Source organism: Micrasema longulum, unplaced genomic scaffold (assembly GCF_059751315.1).
Source record: "Micrasema longulum isolate JH-2025_06_02 unplaced genomic scaffold, ASM5975131v1 h1tg000087l, whole genome shotgun sequence".
In the NCBI taxonomy this organism is placed as follows: Eukaryota; Metazoa; Arthropoda; class Insecta; order Trichoptera; family Brachycentridae; genus Micrasema; species Micrasema longulum.
The window spans coordinates 1,095,774-1,117,896 of record NW_028277293.1 but is presented as its reverse complement, the minus strand read 5'-3'; the positions used below and the strand labels follow the sequence as shown (position 1 = coordinate 1,117,896).

The following is a 22,123-nucleotide window of genomic DNA, read 5'->3' as shown; positions in this document are numbered from 1 at the left end:
ATCTTACCTTAACGTTACGAAAATGATCAAGATACGCTGTTATTGGTGTACCAAAACAGTGCCCTATGCAGTGCACCATTAGGTGCGGAAAGGGAATGATGATGATGATGGTATATGATATATGTATGTGTATATATACATATTCACACACATATACACACATACATATACCCATGCGCATACACATACATACATACATCATAGATACACAATTTAATTAGAACTTGCGAAACTTCATGATTGCCATTTGTTTTTTTAAATTATTCTTTATTTTTATATTTTATTTTCAACATCCAGAAAGAATCTCTAATCCGCGGCATGAGTCAACCTTTCTGACTCCCTTCGATCAATGTCATAAAAGAACGAGGTCAATACTTTCATCAACTTGACAACACTTCCCCTTTTCCACAATTCTGGCAAAAAAATTTGGACCTTCTTGCTAACGTAATAGTGTTGCCTCGATGCCAGAACAGTGTTGACCCCTTCACTTAGTGTCAGATCCCTATTTGAGAATCTTGTTTTATCGTTGCGGTTGACGCTTGGGTATTTGTATCTATTTATGTTTGTAACCACTACGGTTCTCAATATGTACTGTTGAATAATGCTATAACTTTGAATTCTTTGAAGAGCAGTGACTTCACTTAGATAACGAGATGTTTTTTTAAATTACTCGGAGTAGAGATTTCTGTGCAGTTGTTACCAGTTGAAGGGTGGTTTTTGTGCAAGCTCCTCAACCAATTAGACCATAAGTCAACACAGAATTTACCAGAGCAAGGTATAGGTATTTCTGGTCCGGGGATTTAAATATATTTTTATTTATATCCCTACAGAGATGAGGTAGATTTTTTTTTTTTTTTCAAATTCAGGATTATGGATATTCGAGCGTTTACAGGGCTTATGACCTGTCATTGGCTGGGTTAAGTGGCCACTTTAAGTAGGTACTACAACATTCCCTATTCCGCTTATTAGCGAATATCCACACAGGTAACATTTTTGATTTTTGTATATATGTGTAAACGCTCGAATATCCATAATCCTGAATTTGAAAAAAAAAAAATTCTACCTCATCTCTGTAGGGTTATAAATAAAAATATATACCTACTCCCCCTTGGGAGAAATCCAGATTTGTGTATGTACAAATAGACGTACCAAAATAATGTTGTGATTTAAATATATTTCTGAGAGGGATGAAAAAATGTATCAAGCGCTTTATTTTTTTAGTTATAGTTTTAATTTGCTCATCCCACCTCAAATACTAGTCCATAGTTATTTATAGACCTTCACATAAAATATTTTAATAAAAATAAAATAAACATGTCAAAACGAAACAATTAATTAATTTAGTAGGGTATCCAAAAAAAACACTTTCATTAGATTCAGTTGTACTTTTATATTTTAAATTTATATGTGACGCGTTTTGTCTAGTTAGAACATTTTTAAACGATTTAAATTTATTTCAACAGAGAGAGAGAAAACATTTTTGAGAAGGGAATATGGAAGTCTAGGCATTAACAAGGCTTATGACCTGTCGTTGGCTGGTTTAAGTGGCCACTTTACACACTGTGTAACATTCACCATTCTGCCCATGTTTGAACATCCGGATTTCCTCAACTCTTTCATCTGTTGATGTTTGTGATGTAAAAGAGCTGGAACCTTTATCACGTGGGTGAGATTCATCCGGCTGAACCAAATCACCTACCAGGCAACGCCGGAAAACAATTTTCAAATTTTTATACTTCTTATTTTACCAGCTAGTTCATTCAACAATGCTTGAGTTTGTCAAAATGCTTGCATACTGGCTGGAATTCTTTCCTATGGAATTATTCATATTTAAATTTATTTCTACAGAGAGGGAAAACATTTTTGAGAAAGATGTGGATTTTGGATGTTCAAACATGGGCAGAATGGTGAATGTTACACAAAGTGTAAAGTGGCCGCTTAAACCAGCCAACGACAGGTCATAAGCTATGTCAATGCCTAGACTTCCATATTCCCTTCTCAAAAATGTTTTCCCTCACTGTTGAAATAAATTTAAATATGAATAACTTCCTAGGGAGAAAATCCAGCCAGTCTGCAAGCATTTGGACATACTCAAACATCGTTGAATTATCAAACTAACTTAAAATATTAACAAAGTTTCCTAATATACCGACAATAAATGCAGTTTAATGATATAGGTGCAAAATAGTGCTAATAATTATCAAGCATTAAATATTTTTATTAGTAGAGACCGTAATTATTGTTAGTATATCAGAAAACTTTATAAATATTTAAATTTGTTTGATAATGTCCTAACTAGACAAAACGTGTCACGTTTATTTAAAATAAATAAAAGTAGAATTAAATCCGATAAAAGTTTTTTGTTTGGATACCCTATCAATTTTTCATATGGAATTCAACTATTATTTGCAAACAAAATAAATTAATCAATTAATTGATTAACCAAACATGAGTGTTCTGAGCACAATAAGAAAGTTCAGTGCTACGGGAAATTAGATACAATAATAGTTTTCTTACACGCCGTAAAAATTAGAGCTTTTAATTGTACGATGAAGTTTCTCAAAAATGTATAAAACAAGTTTTAAAATTATTTGAATAAAAATTGTCTACCTTTCACTGCGTCGCAAGTTCTTTTAAATCAACCAATGATAAGGATGCGATAGATTTCCAGTTATTAGGACGCAAATTCACCAATCAAGACATCTCACCGAAGACAACTTGTTATGTCACAGGCGGAGTAATGCCATAATCACAAATCATTAAAATATCATGGCGCTGATAATACTATACATTAAAAGAAAAATTAAATATATTTGGTTTATTACAATATTTGAGTTTGTCCAAATGTTTACAGACACTAAAATCAACAAATAGAAAAATTGAAAAACTATAGATGTTTACACATAGGCAAAATGGTGAATGTTGTAAAATTGTGTACAGTGTGTAAAGTGGCCGCTTAAACCAGCCATTGACAGGTCATAAGCCGTGTAAATGCCTAAATTTTTATATTCCCTTCTTTAAGGTATTCTCCATGCCTGTTGTAATTTGTTAATGTTTGGCTTACTTTGATAGTCAATCAGCAAAAAATATTTTTGAAACCACTCAACTTCCTTATTAGTATGTATAACTGCAAAAAAAAAAATTTAAGTAGGTTATTCATTTTATTTAAATAACATGATTGGATACCATACTTATATTAATTTTTTAAATCTTATTTTTAAAACTGTTTTTTTACAGAAAGTTGTAAGAGAAATGAATCGTCTGGGTATGCTCATTGATTTAAGCCATGTCAGTAGCAACACAAGCAGAGCAGTCATCAAGTTGTCCAAGGCACCTGTCATCTTCAGCCACTCCTCCGTCTACTCCATCTGTCCCAACGCCAGAAATGTTCCTGATGATATCATTCAGACAGTTGTAAGTTTTAAACGTTTATACCTTAATACTTATTTTAAAAACAACTTAAAATCAACGCATCGTTTTTTTTTTTTTTAATCTTCGTTGATAACCAAGGCCCCGATTATAGTGGAAAGTTGATATTTATCTTCAATTCTATCTAAAAAGTAAAATTTAGTTTTCTGTATGAAAAACAGAACATACATATTTTTTTTTCTTCTAAACATGTTGAATTATAGGTTACCGACGAAGATACTTTAAATGTTTATGCAAATATACTCATTTTCTTACAAAAATATCGGTTTTTCTTTATAGACAGTCGAAGATAACTCAGTTAATTTCCCATTGTGATCGGGGCCCAAGTCTTGTATTGTGAAAAGGGAAGAAACGTAGGGCAAATACGATACAGACGAAAAAAGTCAAGAAAAAGTTTTATTTTATCGTAAATTGGTATATACGAGTCCAGTATGGCAACAAAGTACAATTATTAAGAATTAATTAATTTTGTGAAATAAGCAATGTTTTATTTTCAAAAACAATAAAATTGACTAAAAATTTACTTTGTCTAAAAGTTTTTGTTGAATTACAATTAACAAAAAAAATAATCACGTCTGCCTTTCTTTGAAAAAATATATATTTTTTTTAAATTTATTTTTATTTGAGAAGGTAAACTTGAACAGAAAAATATAAAAGGAAAAATAATGAAACCCACTAAACCGCGAAACAGGCATATCAGCAGGTTTTTTATTTTTCCTTTACAAAGAAAACCGTTAGAGAAATTATATAAATTTAAAAAGTAATATAAACATTATTAAGATCTAAAATTACACGTATTTTTACCTAAAATTTAAATACAAAAAATTAAATAGTTGACTGTTAGCATTAAATAACAATTAATATACAGCCTTGTTTCATATAAGCCATTTAATTATTTTTTTCTTAAAAGTTTCGTCAACATTTACTTTTTAGATCTGCTTAGGAATTTTATTGAAATTTTTGTAATTATATAATTAAGTGTTTTTTGGGCATACTTGTTTACAAACCTCGGCACTTACAAGTTACACTTCACCAGCCGGCTCATAGAACTTTTGGCAACACCTATACGTCACCGTATTTCACCTTCACATCCACCACCATAGCTGATGAGAGAACCTAGATTAATAAAATTGTTGACTCTTTCTAAGTTGCGTTTTGCGTATTCATTGAGAGTCCCAAGTCTAAACTAGCAGCATCTATTCGGTCAATTAGCTCTTTCATTTCAATATCTGAAGATGCAATAAGTGTAGTGTCATCAGCATATCTCAGGTTGGATAACTTCCTTCCCCCAATTGTGAACTGACTTGTCTAGCTTGGATGGCAAAAAAATACCAATTACGTTAAACCTTAATTTCTTCAAAACTCTCTTAATGTTTGTTACTGCTTTATTGCTTGGAAGGGCAGCACACGGAGGGTTAGGAAAGTTTGTTTTTTTCCAATTTGACAATTCACTCAAAGTCGAGTTGATGGTTTAACGAAGAAAGAGGGGGGCCATAAACCGATTGATGCATTTCACCCACAGTAAAACATTCAACTGCTTTTAGGGTAAAGAATTGGATTTCTTCGATTCGATTCGGAGATTGTCTTCGTAAATGCACTCTAATATATAGAAATCATTAAAGGCAGCGTAATCCTTCTTTACGCAAGGCTCGCAGCCTCGCGGTGTGGGGATACGTGACATTACTTCCATCTGGAAACATGAAAGCCAAACATGTTCTGGAAAACAAAGACGAATGGTTGATTGAAATAGAATGAAAGGAAACTTGTTGAGAATCATTTCGATTTTTTTAAAACATTTTTTACAAATGTTTTTAACATACATAATTAATAATAACGATTTTACCTCCCTAATGATGTAAAAACTCGTGTTTAGAGAGTTCATTTTACATGACTTCTTATTTACATACATATACAGGGGTAGGTGCTCGAAGGGCGGCAGGCGTCGTAGCGCAGTTGATTTTACGGACAATTGGGAAACTGGCGTCGCCAGTTTGTTTCCCGCCAGTTGCAGTTGCTCAATTGGTCTGGGTGCTGTGGTGTATTATTCATAATTTTCTTCCATATCCTTTCTTTCCCACCTGCTGACAAGCCTCTAGAATAGAGGCTTAGCGGGTTATTCCTTTAAACACATATATAAAAAAGTGTTACCAACTTCGCACTGCTGGTAGCAACCAAACAGCTAATGACAGTGCGCTCATGTTTTGACACGTGTCAGTCAATTATATTGTTAATAAAAATGCCGAAACATATCGTTGTACGTCACAGTTTAAAAAAATTATCGAAATGGAATTCAAACTCAACAGTGTTATTGCTCTGTATTTGGCTGGAAAATCATAAGCAATCATTATTAATAAGGTACGACATGACCATTTTGCAGTTCAATTGGCGAAAAACTTCAATGTGTCCGCTTGTAGCATTGAGTGCATATTAAAAAATAAGCTACGTTTGAAGTTCTACAAAATATAAAAAGTGCAAGATTTAGCGCCTGCACAAAAGGCAGTTTGCCCAGCAAGAGTAAAGGTTTTAAAACACTTGCACGTTGGTGCAAGCTAGAAAATTTGGTATTTTCTGATGAAATTTTTTTTATGGTTCAGTAATATGTAAATAAACAAAACTATCATGTATAGTAACAGTGCAAATAAAAAGACAATTGCTGCAATCATCAGTGATGGTTTGGCCGCGGTAACTGCCATAGGACGCTCACCACTCGTTTTCATTGAACAGGGCGTAAAGTTAAATCAGCAAATGTACCATGAAAATATTTTAAATGATGCGTTGTTACCTTGAGCACGTAAAAATTTAGTAGAAACCATTGGACGTTTCAAGACTCGGCACCATCCCATAAAGCCCGTGAAACCCAACGTTTTTTACAAGAAAAAGATCCAAGCTTCATTTCATCACAACAGTGGCCTGCTTATTCCCCTGACTTAAACCCAATGGACTCTTCCATATGGTCCATTCTAGAGGCCAAAGTATCAGCTAAAAGTTATGAGACGGTCGACGCCTTAAAAATTGTTCTTCGCCGAGAATGGTACAAAATACCATCAGCCCACATTCGTGTGAAGCCTTCTTGGACAGACTCGATGCTTTTATTTGTGCTAAAGGTGGATACGTCGAGCAATAACATTTTTTTATTTTTGAAATGTGTTTACGAGGTATTGAAGTTTTTAAATTTAAAAAATCAAAATGGACAAAATTACAGAATTTTTAATTGGTAACACTTCGAGTGCCGACCCTGAATTTTTGAGTATTAGAAGTAAACAATATTTTGAGTTTGTCCAAATTTTTGTAGACAAGGACTGGATTCAACTCCCTGGGGAGCTGTTTATACTAACATATTACAACAGAGATGAAGAACATTTAAGAGAAGGTAATATAGATGTTCAAATATAGGCAAAATGGTGAATGTTACACAGTGTGTAAAGTGGCCACTTAAACCAGCCATTGACAGGTCATAAGCCCTGTAGATGCCTAGACTTCTATATTACCTTCTCTTAAATGTTCTTCATCTCTGTTGTAATATGTTAATTAGAAGTAAACTTAGAAATCACTATTGAAGAAGTTATTGAGATATTTCCGAATAACTTTGGAAGCTCCTTTTAAAAGCTCATTGCAAATCAACAATTCAAATAAAACTGCAAGGTGAATATAATAAAAAATATTTTTTCTATTTATAAAATACGAAATATTTTTATTTACTTTTTAAATAAAAATTACTTGATGCCATTTATCGAGACAACACAATTTCCCCAATTTATTGGTACCAGCCTGTGCCAGAAACCCAAAGATTGGTGGATGTATTTTGTATATGTGTTTTAATATTTTACAATAATTAATAAATTATTATAGTAATAAAAGGCGAGTGATACTTGGAATTCTCAACTTTTAAATAAACAGTGTATAAGTCGTCTTTTATTTCTATAATAAATTACAATGAACTTCCACCAAAATTTTTCGCTAATAAAATTGTTTTTTTAAATTATTAAATAGCTCGAATGAACTCAGCTCTATGTCACCATGCCTAGTGTCATAAGACGTTTTAAATAATTAAATGCATTAAAATTTTGTTTTGATAATTTGGTCAAAATTTTATTTTAAAAAGGACTAAAAGTATTTTTTTTTTATTAATAAATTTCATAAGACGTACATGTTTTTTAAAAATTCTATACATATCTACTAATACACGTCTAGTAAATGTTATCACAGTAACTCTCCAAAAAAAGACTAACTCTTGTGCTTGGACTGACATTGAAGTGACTTACACTGCTGTAGTTGTTTATTGTTTATTATAAGAATTTTTTATAATTTTAAATACGAGTACACGAGAAAAAAATAAAAACATAAGACAATAATACATTCATACTAATAAAAAAATTGTGTAGTTTTTACACTAAATTGTTTTGCTTCGTTTAAATGATTTGAAAATAACCCGAACAAAATCCATTGAAAATACTTGTAGGCCTGTAAAACAATAAAAATAGATGGGGTATCTCGAGTGATAAAAGATCATAATATCAAAAGAAAATATAATTAAGCATTGTTTGTCGTTTTAATTAAATTTCAAAAAATACATTTAAAACCACCCTTTGATTTAATGTCAATATATATTGAAATTTCTCTAAAATATAAAATGAATACTTCACTGATAAAAGCGTTTTATATTGTATGAAATATTGAGAAGACAATTTAAAGTGTGCCCTCGTTATTTAAGAAAATGAATAAGGAACAACCTCATTCACGCAACCAGAGTTCCAAATTTGGTGAAAGGGGTTTTGCAATAGCCGGACCTTTGGCGTGGAATGCTCTGCCTTCAGAAGTTCAAAATTGTGCAACTGAATCCCTTTTCAGAAAAAAATTTAAACTTGTTTATTTTTGAAATCGTTTCCTGACACTAAAAGTGCTACTTTTTAGATGTAATTGTTGGAAGTACCATTTTATGTGTATTACATGATTTGTAAAATTTGTCTGTTAGTAAATAGTAATTAAGAGATAGCCTGTAGATAGACCCTATTTTTTAAATTAAGAATAATGTACAGTGCCCTTGAAGTGATTACTCACGAAAACGGCGCTATAAAAATTGTCGAAATTCATTATTATTATAGTCTCCCACTGTATCTCTCATTTTTATTTGATATTTCTTAATTATTTATTTATTAACGGCCATAGCCATTTGAACACTTTTTATAACATAGTTAAAAGATAAAGTAGACCATAGTAAAAGGAAAGCATAGTTAATGTATTATTTGGTAAAACGTGATAAAGGTAAAACTGAGTAAATAAAAACATTATTGTAAAGTAATAAACGTAAATTATTCATTTTCTTGGTCTGCCTCGTGGTGTAATGGTCAGCGTGTTAGCTTACCATGCAAGAGGTCTCAGGTTCGATTCCCGACATGTTTGATATGAAATATTTATTTAAAAGGATTTTTTCCCTTTAGAATATTCCATAGTCCCTGGATTACTACCTGAAGCGTAAGACTGATAATCTTGTTTTTATGTAACAAAGATGATCAAGACACGCTGCGATTGGTGTACCAATGCAGTGCCTTATGCAATTAGGTGTGGAAAGGAAATGATGAGAGTTTTTCTATGTTTTTGCGCGTAAATTAATGTTACGATTTAGAAAAACCTAGAAAGTTGACATAATCTCTGGTTGAAATGTCAAATAATACAAATTATTTTTTTTTTCTATGGTCAAAACCTTGCGGGGGCTTAAAGCGGAAACCGGAAATACTACACGTAGATATAAGGAGTGACGTCATTATTTACGATTTTAAAATGAATACTATTTTTAACAATTTTTATTTATTTTTGCGTGCGTTTTTGAGATATTTCATCCGACTCCAAAATTTTTTAATATTCACGTGTACACGAAAACATTTTTAAAATTTAATTCCGGGTTGGGCTGGAATTCCTCATTATGACATTTAATGTTAACACAGGTAAAATGCCTGCAATATTAAAAAATATATATTTAAAATGACCCGAAAATCTACAAATCTTTATTGAAAAACACTTATATTTAACATGAGAAAACTTCTTAATACCTACGATATCAAAACTCCTAACTCCAAACTTATCATAATCAGATATGATAAAATGCACCAGTATTTTTATGAAAGTGTAAAAGTAAACTTTTCTAATTTTCTTTTTCCACAGAAAGACACCGGTGGTATAATTATGGTGAACTTCTACCCCAACTTTATAAAGTGTAGCAATAATGCTACCCTCAAGGACGTGGTTGGTAAGTTTTCTACAAAAAGGGATCTTTAAACTTATTTTGCGCGTAGGTGGGTAGCACCTAACACCTCGAACACCTTTCGAGTTACACAAATCATTCCTTTAGGCAATGCGAATTCTTATATTTTTTGTATTTACTTATTTTTCCGCAAATTTGCATTTGATTTACACAAATATTTTAATTTTAAGACTGTTTTCAACTAGTAAATAACTGGGCTAAAAACTTAATTTTTTCTATGTCCCGGCGGATGGATAATACAGTTATATGTATAAAATAAGTCGGAACTCAGTTAAAAATCCTGAAAAATGAAATGAAGTGTAGTGGTTGGCGCATTTGCCTTCCATGCGTAGGGTTCGATTCCTGGTGAATGGACGTGTAATATTGATTTTAAAGGTCGTTCTGTAATATTGAACTGTTCTTCGACTGACACCTGAAGCGTAAGACTCACTTGCTTTTCCATGTAACAAAAATGATCCGAATACGCTTTTATTTGAGTACTTCTTCAGTGACATTTGCACCACTGCGTGCGGAGAAATGAAATAAAAAAAAAAAATGGGAATCAGTTGTGATCGAACGGGGTTCGAACCTCGAGCTTCTGATTCCTGAGTCTGCCAGGCTCACAGGAATACAGTACTCACAGACGTAGTATGTCGTAGTACATATTTCAGGTAGGTATTCAGAGTATACCATTTTAGTAGATATTGGATGATTGTATTGAGATATTGTATTGAGATCCGTACATTATGTAAGGCTGAGACAAGCATTATCGACAAAATCAAGAAAGGAGCTCTGCGCTGGTTTGGACATGTAGAACGAATGGACAGCGAGAGAACGGCTAAGAATATTTACAATGCGAATGTTGATGGATGCAGAAATAGAAAAAGACCGAGAAAGACATGGCATTTTCAAATCCAACAAATACTTAAAGATGGACATGTCAAAAGTCGGAATAATCGGCGCGCGTGCATGAGAAGATGTATGAATGTAGAGGAATCGAGATCTGTATGCAAAGATAGAGTGTTGTGGCGTTCTATCCTCTCTGCCTACCCTTACAGAGGAAAGGGCGTGATGGTTTGTTTGTTTGTTTGTTTTGTATTTTATTACATTTATGATATTACTAGCTGACCCGACAGACGTTGTCCTGCCCGAACGTTGGCTTGCATTGCAAAACAACTTTTTATTGATAAGTAGGTACCTAGTTACTTGTTTGTGATTAAATTCCAAAACTAACAATTGTTTATATTCATATATTAAATTTAAGTAGGCTCTTGTTTATGGTTGAATTCCTAAACATAAAATAATATTTTTTTCAAATGTGGCATTCTTTTTTCAAACGTCAAACTCCGGTCTTTTCACCAACAGAGGGGTGTACTTATGTAGGAATACGATTTTAAATAATCTATAAAATTTAATATTATTTTAGTATTACAAAAAATCCAGCAAAAAGAACTAAATGGGTAGAATTTATAAGAAATTTAAGGAAAAAATCTGATTGAGATCCACCAAAAACAAATGTTGTTTGTAAACATTCAAAAACACCTTTTTTATAGACAAAAAACAACATCTGTAGATTTTTTAAATGCATTCTACTCGAATGCAACTCTGGTATATCTATGAATAAAATATTTATGCTTCTTACTTATTTTTTACATATTAGATTGAAGATTTTAATATCTACGAGCACGCACAGGGCAAAGATCTATATTTTCCCGAAGACCGCATTTAAATCGGTTAAGCCATTTAGGAGAAGTTCAGTGATATCACACGTACAGATGAATTATATATATATATATAAAGATTATAATTTATTGAAGTTTTATTTTAATAATAATACTTCTCGTATCGTAAAATAATCTTTCTTTGCATTAGCCACGCTCCTAATACGTCACGATTCAGTTAAATTTTGACCATTGTTTGCGACTAATGCGCTTGACAGCCGCAAGACCTGTTATAATCTAGTTCCAGTTTTGAAAAATGAGTTTTTTTAATATTTATTTAAATATCATTTAACACTTAACTTCATCAAATCAAATAAAAAAATATTGTAAAAGAAGACTACATTTATAGCCATCTACGCGGTATGTAGCTGCACGACGTGTTGTTACCTAGCTTCTATGTGTTATAACTAAAATATGTTAAAATTGGAAACGAGGATCTAGAATCCCAATCGTCCATGAGCTTTGTAGTTGCAAGACGTGCTGGGATATTTATTTATTGTACAGCGGCCTTGAGGTGATTTTTACAAAAATGTAGCTGTAAAATTATGCAAACATTGTTTGTGACCGTTGAAATTTGAATTGAATGCCATCACAAATCTTGACGTCACATTTGTCAAAACTGAACATGTCGCATTTTGGTAAGGATGTATTTTTTTACAATTTTATTTTAAAAATTGTGAAAAAAAACAATTTTCCACAGTATCCATAGTGATTTTGAAAATACAATAAATTTTTTTAAATCCGTTTCACGTATTTTTATCAGTATCCGAAATTTGTGATATTTCCCTATTTATGCTACAAATTCTTATTTTTATTGCTCATTTTTATACTTCTAAATCACCTTCGCAAATAAGTTTACCATCATTGTGAAAAATATAAAATATCTTTAGTCTGAAATGTGTGTGCTTTTGCAAAGCAGACGCTTCTTTAGTAATCATTCTAGAGATTGAGATGAGAACGAACAGCGTTGTTCATTATTGTAATATATGAAGTGTAGAAACACACCGGAGTATTTGCAGAATATCCTTTCTTTGTATACTTTGCACTGCTTCTAGGTAGGAAACAATCTGTGGCATTTAGGTGAAGAGGTATAAGTCACTATTAGCCGAATAATCACTCTGTCAGATTTAAAATTTACATTAAAAATGCATTTTGTAACTTAGTAGACATTATAATAATAAATATGTACATCTCCCTTCCCCTCCTTATCCTCTCTTCAAGCATTCTTGTCCTAATCCCGCCCAATTTATAGTAACTTAATGTTCTTAAAATAAATATTTAAAAAATCTTTGATTATTAAAAAATATTTACGAGTACATGAAAATAACATTTTTATATGTATCAATTATATGTATTTATTTGATATGTAATATATTTTCTTTATTGACTTTGTATACTATGCGGAAATCTGTTATTACGAGTAGTTCTGAGTTTATACACTATATCTGTTTGTTTACTTTAAATATGTATGTAGAACTGTTGATTTCCCAAGTAAAATAAAATAAAATAAAATAAGCAAGGAAGTTATTTAAAGGATCTTACTGTTTTTTTATTTTTTTTATTTATTGGTAAAATATTTCCAATCAGCAAATAGACTGTTATGAGGCGGTGTAATATTTATATATATTTTATTAATTCAAACAAATACATATTTATATGTTTATATATATGTATATATACATAATACTAACGTATTCCAAACTCCGTGAGGCTAAGACCCCTGTGTTGAGTCAGGATACAACATAATAGAAAGTGTAAGCATGTACATTATTAAATAATGGCAAAAATGTATATAAAAATTATTTTTTAATCATACATTTCAATTATCATTTGGACTACACGCTTAATAGTATATATATATATATATATATATATATATATATATATATATATATATATATATATATAATTCCTCTGTACACGTGATGTCACTGAACTCCTCCTAAACGGCTTAACCCATTTACGTGCGGTTTTTAGAGAAATATAGATCTTTGCGCTGTGCGTGTTCGTAGATATTAAAATCTTCAATATAATGGGTTAAAAATAATTAAGGAGCATAAATGTTTTATTCATCGATCTACCGGGGTTGCATTCGAAGAGAATGCATTTACAAAAAATGAAAAAATGTTGTTTTTTTTTGTTTCTAAAAAAAGTTTGTTTTTGAATGTTTACAAACAGAATTGTTTTTTGTGGATCTCAGTCAGATTATTTCCATAAATTCCTTATAAATTCTACCCATTTATATCTTTTTACTTGATTTTTGTTAATACTAAAATAAAATATAGTAAAACACATTTTTAAAAATTGTATTCCTACATAAGTACACCCCTCTGTTGGTGATAAGACCGGAGTTTGACGTTTGCAAAAAGAATGCCATATTTTAAAAAAATATATTTTATTTTGGAATTCGACCATACATAAATTCGACCTATATAAATTCAATATTTGAATATTAACCATTTTTGGTTTTGGAATTTAATCACAAACAAGTACCTAGGTACCAACTTATCAATAAAAAGTCTTTTTTCGAGGCAATCCAACGTTCGGGCAGGACAATGTCTGTCGGGTCAGCTAGTAGTATATAAATCTTAACAGAGATGAAGAACATTTTAGAGAAGGTAATATGGAAGTCTAGACAACTACAGGGTTTATGACCTGCAATTGGCTAGTTTAAGTGGCCACATTAGACACCGTGTAACATTCACCATTCTGCTCATATTTAAACATCTATATTACTTCCATTATTTATTATAGGAGCAAAAATTAATCAACATTTTCTTGTATACCTACGAACAGGCCATGCCTTTGTGGGATTTTTTTGTTTACTATTTTTCTATTAATATGTATTTCATTGCTGTGTAATTATGCTTTATTTTTTTAAACTCTGTTTTATCATTTATGTTTATTGTAAAAAAACAAAAAAAAAACAAAAAAAAAAAACAACAACAATCACATTTTAAGCTGTAAGAACAGTTTTTTATTGTGTTTTTTGAGTATGTTTTGTAAATAATGTAATTCTTCGGTAGTCCTTGTATATTTATTAAAAGCAAATGTTACTTTGGGTGCATTATTCATTGTTTTTCAATTATATCTTGCAATTGTTTATTACACTGCGATCATATTACTAATCCATATACAAAGTGTGGAAGTAAGAAAGCATTGTATTTCGTTAATTTTGTTATTCTATCAAAAACTTCTGTTCTTCTTACTTCCCCAATAATTGAACTTTTAATGGCGATATGTTAAGACCACCATAAGTGCTGCAATATAAAATTTTATTTTATGTTTATATTTATGTTTATTGTTATATTTTTGTTTATATTTATAATAATGTTCATGTTTATATGGTAGAATTGGCTCTGCACTTTATAGCCATTTTACTGGAATATTTTTTTTTTAAATATATATATATATATATTGTATGATATGTTTTGTCCATGCTAATTTGTCATTAATTTCCAAACCAAGTAGGTATTTTACATTTTCTATTTGCATTTGGTCATCTTTAATTACTTGGTTAAGTTTTATGGAGCGTTCGTTTTTTTTATTATTATAATTATATGGGTATTTATTACTTTGACATATAATTGAATGTTGTTATGCAGAAAGCAGCCAGCCCTAGAAAAGTGAAACTGAGATAATAGCACTCTTGTAAAAGTGGTGAATAATCGAATTTTTACGACAGATTTTTTTTACTTTTAAAAATGGTAAACAATGCATCCATTCATTTTTTTAATAGAACAATTGAGAATTCAATTATTTAAATGTCAATATTTAATGATTTTCAAAGTCTGGCTGACTACACAGCCCAAAATATGCATTTAGCAGAAAACAGCCAGATCTAATATTGAATAAAACCTCACAAAAAATTTGGAATGTATGAGGTGACATTCATTTTCATTACATTTTTACATCACGGAATTTTTAAAAGGTAATTATTACAGTTTTGTTTGAAGTTGGCCTTGATGTTTAAGGCAGAACATAGAATTTACCTTCGTGACCTTGATAACACCAATATCTAATTTTTCAAAATTGTGGACTCGCTGCTTTTTGCATAACTATGTTCTATCTTAGGATAAACTTTAAATGAAATACGTACAGCGGTACATTTCATGTTGTATTTCTTCTGGTATTTGATTTTTACATGCTGTTAAAGGGAATTTAGATACAAATTACATTATACTTGTTTACCTAATAGTACTTTCAAATTATTAGAAATTAACCAATTTTATTATTGAAACAATGCAATTTATATTTTTTTCCTAAGTTGTATCTCTTCACTCAACCTTCTAAAGATCTTCTAAAGACCGTTTAAAGTGGAACTGCTTACTCAACTCATTTTTCAATGTTAGTGACATGTGCCTCTTTACCTGAATGCCACAGAAATGTTCCTTGAGAATATTTTTGAAAACGTCTAGCGCCGAGTGCTCACTTTGATTAGTAAACTATACTGTCTACTTGTATACATTTCCGTATATTTGCATATATATGTGTAATCGTATAATGTATGATGTATGTATGTATGTTTGCACGAAAGAAGTTTTTTGTAGTCGCGAAAAAAGGCGGAAAAAGTTTTGCCATTTTTTTCTAGTGACTGAAAATTCCTTAACACATTTTCATTTTTATGTATAAGCGGAAATTTAATTCGATTCTGAACCCACATTCCGCCACTATTTCGTCTCGTAAGGAAGTTCGTTCTTCACGTATCCATCTCACTCCAACGCAATAAAAATTGTATTTTGCTCTCGTTCCCACTCGTGCGATACGAATGAATTTACGAAACGAATTCGTATAAGAAAATTCGTAATATACATGTATTTGTTTAAATAAATAAAATTTGTAATTCCATATTGATAAAATTATGTTTTATATATTTTTGACACTTGTTCAAAAATATACACACACTTGTCCTCACAACCACTTTCTAAAGCACATTTCATATCCATAAATGGTTTTGTTCTCTGAATATTTTGTTGATTATGTATTTTTTACCTGTATTTCTCTTGATAAATTAAATAAAATATACTTTTAATGTATTTAATATATTGGGTAAACAAACAGTATGTATAGAAATATTGACAATTTCTTTGTATATTAGTGTACGACACTCATACACACACTAAAAAAATTGTCTACGCTAATGGCAACAATTTAAATTATGTTAAATATAACACATCAATGTAAAATATAAGATATGAAAAATATGTAATAGTAAAATAATAATAATAGTAATAATAATAATAGCAAATATTAATAAAGTGGCTGCTTCTTTTAAAATTTCTATGATTTTTTACTTAAATTTACATACATTGTCATAAAAAATATCAGCCTCGGTAAATCTATTGTCATATTGCTCGCGTATTCTAGATATTGTAGATTGTTTCAAACAGTTTGTTGACGCGTTGTCTGTGTAAAACAGAAGATTTTGTCTTGTCGGTTTAGATAGCACACGGAATGGCCTGTCAAGTAGTAAATTTGAACAAAAATAACTGGTCTAACATAATTGTTAAAGAGAGCTTATTCCATGGTACTGTTTACTTTCAGCATAGTTAGAGAAGTTAAGGTTCAACTTTTCATTGCTAATCTTTAAAAAAATCATATTTGTGGATAATTCAACGTGTATTCCGAATTATTGCAAAATACATTTTTTGTATTTTGCAACAATTTGGCGTCTGTCGGCGGGCTGTGAATTTGAGTTTTTGAATTGTTTTAAAATTTGATTCTTAAATGATTAATAGGAGCACAGGGGCGTAAAACAAGTTTAATGCTTCAATAATATTCCTTGTTAATCTTTGTTTGTTTGTTTCTAGAACACTTGACATACATTAAGAATAAAATTGGTTCAGATTATGTTGGACTTGGCGGAGACTACGATGGCGTGAACAGGTGAGATGTTATTATTTAAACTTTTTTTTCCTGTAAATTTTTAATTTTGTATTAGGTGCACAAACAAGTTTATAAAATGTAGTTTAATTAACCCTACATCACTAAACATACTTAAGCGATAGTGCCACTGAACATTCTGAGGGTCTGACAGACTAAGATAATTTAATTTTTTTTTTTTTTTAATATTTAAAATTAAATTTTATATATATTTTTCATATATATTATAAAAAATATCATATATATTTGAGAAAGAGTGTCTTGCATTAGATTTTAAAATTAAATAATTGATATTTAGACAGAAATTTATGTTTTTTTTTTTAAATATGCACCGTGTTTCAGGGTCAGACCGCGAAACTTCAGGTTAACATTCTTTATAGTAACTTTTTTTTAAATCCAAATAATTTTTCTCCAAAAACTCATTTTTTATACTTTTTTTGTGATTTGAAAGTGGAGTAAATCTTTCATTTTTCGAAAAGCATCCCTTTCACTAACTCTCAACCAAAAATTAGTTACATGACGTATTTGACCATCGAAGCGATATGCACCGGGCGCGGACAAGGAAAACGGCTGTGTAGGGAAGAGTGTTTTAAAAAAAGCTATTAAGATTTTTTCAAGTTTACCATGAGAAATGTTCCTCTGATGTTTTGCGGTCTGGCCTTGAAACACTATGTTTAGCCATGTTAGATCATTCAGTTTTCAGTTTCAGTACGGAAATACGGCATCTATTGGCAAAAAAATAAAAGTGAACACTTGACTTATAAAATCACAAGGAATTATTCCAAGCAGCTTCAGCAGATATATAAATACCTTTCCTTTAACAGCACATTATATGTTATGAATGTATAATAATAATTTATCCAAATTATTTTAAAAATCAAGAAGCATCAAAAATAAAATCTTTTGAAAAAATATAGGTGAACACCTATAAGAAAATTAAAATAAAATAAATAAGTAAACAGAATTCTAAATTTGCGTCCCTCGTAGTATAATGGCTAAGACGCTTGACTCACATACGAAAGGTTTCGAGATCGATTCCCGGTGAAAACACAACAATATATATTTTTATTTTGCTCAAGTCTGAGTATTTTGGGCACTATTTACCAATGCAATTGGGCCTCCGGTCTGTTGTGGTGCAGAATACATGTACTTGCATTAAAAAAAATTAGGAAAAAAAAAATTGGCAAATAAATACCCGTTTTCTAGTGTAACTATACTAGTAAACGAATTATATTTTGTGTTTATAAATTAGACAATCAATTACAAGATCCAATAAGTTCTTCACGAATTACAACAGAGATGGAGAACATTTTAGAGAAGGGAATATAGGAATCTAGGCATTTACAGGGCTTATGACCTGTGGTTGGCTGGTTTAAGTGGACACTTTACCGTCTTCATCTCTGCTGTAATTTGTTACTCTTAATGACGACTCCCTAGGGGTTAAAATCCAGTCTTTTGTCTAAAAACATTTGAATAAACTCAAAATATTGCAATAAGTACTTCAATCAGCAGCAAATGCATATTCAGGTGGCCCGTTGTTTACGCGACATTCAATTTATATTTTAAATACATGGAAATAGGAAAAAAAGAACAAGCCTAATGATGAATATTAAATAGATGGCGAAACTATTGAGAAAGTGAAATAAATGAGGGTATAATATTTTACTCGAAATTAACTTTGAATGCAAACCTTTGAGGATGTTTTTTAAAAAAATAGTCAAAAGTTTATTATTTCTCGGTAGATTGAGAAATAAGTTAGATAGAAATACTGCAGGACTCACACATAAAACTAGAATTGAGTGTTGTTCTGTAGAAAGCAGCCAGCCATAGAAAAGTGGAACTGAGATAATAGCACTTTTGTGAAAAGAGTGAATAATCCAATCTACATAGCCGTTGGAAGGTTTTTGAGTTTAACAAATAATAAATAATGAATACAAAAAATAATTTCATTATTTATTTTACCAGTTCGAATCATTTTTAGGGTCTAGCTGACCACAGAAATTAAGATGTGCATTTTGCAGAAAACAGCCAGCCCTAGTAAAACTCTGATGTATGTTGAGTCATTATGTATGGAACGTGTTATATATTTTTGTCAGAGTACTTAATTGTTAATAATTACTTAATTAATTCGTTGCAATAAATTTTAAAATAATTCAATTATGCGTTAAAGGAATTAAGGGGATTTTTTTAAAGCCTACCTGACCACACAATTTAAAATATTCATTTTACAAAAAACATCCGGATCTATTGAATATATGAGGGGACATTCTATGTTTAAACATATTTCGTTATTACACGTATTTTTAACTGAATAAATTAATTAAATGAAAATAATTTTGCATTTATTTATTTAAATTGATTAAAAATAACTAGATTTCTCGAGGCATTAATCTTCCCATCGGCGTCTATACCGTAAGTAAGATTGTACAAGTGCTTTGGGCGTTTTCTGCAAATTAAGAAATTTCATTTTTGTGATCAACATTATTTTCAAAAGATGATTATTACAGTTTTTTTTATATAAAAACGGCCTAGCTGTTTTTAAAAGAACATAGAATTGACCTCACTGAACCCGACAACACCAATTTCTATTTTTTCCAAAATTGTAGACTTGTCGCTTTCTGCATAATAACGTTCAATTATTCCACATATTGATAAAAGCTTCACAGTAAATTTTAAATCACGAAAATTTTAATAAATAAGAAATACTTTAAAATAGAGCTATAAGAAGAATGCCATACAATAATACATATAATAAAATAGACAAAATGCGAAAAGAACTCAATTGGATACCAATAAAAAAGACAGTGATATATTTATTTATTTATTCACACTTTTTATCAAAATACAATTCCATGTTCACTTTGCCCAGCTAACAAGGGAACATACCCCGTTCCAAGCTAGGCAATTACATTTTAATATATTATAATAGTTAACAAATTAATATAGAGCACAGACAAACAAAATATAAACTTATTGAGATACACATTTTGATTCATATACATACAGACATACACATATATACACACATATATATATATATACACATATACATACACACACACGTACATACACCCATGCGCATACACATACATACTTTCATAAAAAAATAGACAATTTACTTATGCGAAACTTCATGGTTGTCATCTATAAATATATATTTTTTAAATTATTCCTTATTTTTATATTTTATTTTTGACATCCAGTAAGAATCTCCAATCCGTGGCATGCATCAACTTTTCTGACTCTCTACGACCAATGTCATGAAAGAGCGAGGTCAACACCTTCCGAAACTTGACAACACTCTCGTCTTTCCACGATTCTGGCAAAGGGTTATGGACCTTTTTGCCTACGTAATAGTGTTGTCTCGATGCCAGAACAGTGTTGACCCCTTCACTTAGTATCAGATCCCTATTAGAGTATCTTGTATTATGGTTGTGGTTGACGCTTGGGTAAATGTCTCTATTTATGTGTGCTACCACTACCGTTCTCAATATATACTGTTGAATAATATTCAGTACTCTGAATTCTTTGAAGAGCAAGTCACTTGGGTAACGAAATGTTTTTTTTTAAATGACTCGGATTAAAGATTTCTGTGCAATTGCTACAGGTTCAAGGGCGGTTTTTGTGCAAGCTCCCCAACCAATTAGACCGTAAGTCAACACAGAATTTGCCAGTGCATGGTATAGGTGTTTCAAGTCCGGGACTTTAAGTATATTTCTAAGTGGGATGAAAAAATGTATTAAGCGCTTAATTTTTGCAGTTATAATAATATGCTTACTAAAATTGAGGAAAAAATAAAGCTGCCATTTAAAAAAAACAAAATCCCGAAATTGCATCATGTGCAAAGGTTAAAAAATATATGAGAAGACATCAGAATTTATGAAGAATGAAATGAGTATTTTTAAAAAAAAAATTTAACTTTTACGATTTTGATTTTTTTTTTCATAGAGAATAATGTTCCCCTCCCGTGTCAAGAGAAACATTTTACAATAAGTTTTATGAAACATGCCTTAAATTAGTTATTGAACATAGTAAACATAATAAGAAAAAAACCGGCAATTTATCCAATAAGCAAAATAAACTTAAATAATTATAAAAAACAAAATAAATTTACGTAAACTTGGAGAAAAATAATTATGTTTACTGTAAAATGATGTTAATAGATAAATTATGATAGTAAGTGTACATATTAGTTCGTATACTAATTGTTATATAAGCTAACAGAAGAAGTAAAAAAAAAAAATAATAATATAATATAATTTCACTAACAAGCTACAAAAAGTGGCTTGGTGGGATTTTAGTTTTAGTAAAAATAAGTGAAATTTTTTTTAAATTGTAAAAATGTATAATCATGCTATTAAATAAATAATAATAATATAAATAATAAAATAATAAAAGTAAATAGAAATAAAAATTTACTCTTTGGCTTCGGAAGAAAATTAACCGAGCATCGCCTGCAACTTACAGCTTTTTCCAATAGAACGGGAGAAATATTGACCACAAGAAAGCTTCGTCGGAAAGAAAACGAATGAAAAGGAACAAAAATCTCTCCCCTAAGCGCTATACGGGGCGAGCGGAGGCATTAATAATTTGTCCTCCCTTACAATTATTTGTTGTTTCTGGGGTGAGTTCGTACATTGCTTAGGCAATTATTCCCAAAAGTATCATTTCCATGCTGCAAATTATACTGAACATTCGTGGGTCGGGTTATTATTAACCAAACAGCGAAAAGGATTTGTAGACTCTGTAGAGATTGTACTCAGGGGTAGAGGTCGTTATCCAATTCCAAGTATTTCAGGACCTCCATATTTATGCAATAAATAACTTTGTGCCCCGATTTTGTAGCGGTCCA

The 22,123-nt window shown here is 30.6% G+C and overlaps 1 protein-coding gene across 1 annotated transcript in view; it reads left to right on the top strand.

Moving 5' to 3' along the window:
* The window catches only part of LOC148284816 (dipeptidase 1-like), a 148,730-nt gene that overhangs the window by 108,508 nt on the left and 18,099 nt on the right, over positions 1–22,123 (top strand). Inside the window, exons 7-9 of the mRNA XM_088234729.1 lie at positions 3,238–3,414; positions 9,589–9,673; positions 17,199–17,274. Of these exons, the coding sequence (XP_088090855.1) occupies positions 3,238–3,414; positions 9,589–9,673; positions 17,199–17,274 (338 nt within the window). The remainder of the gene's footprint in view (positions 1–3,237; positions 3,415–9,588; positions 9,674–17,198; positions 17,275–22,123) is intronic.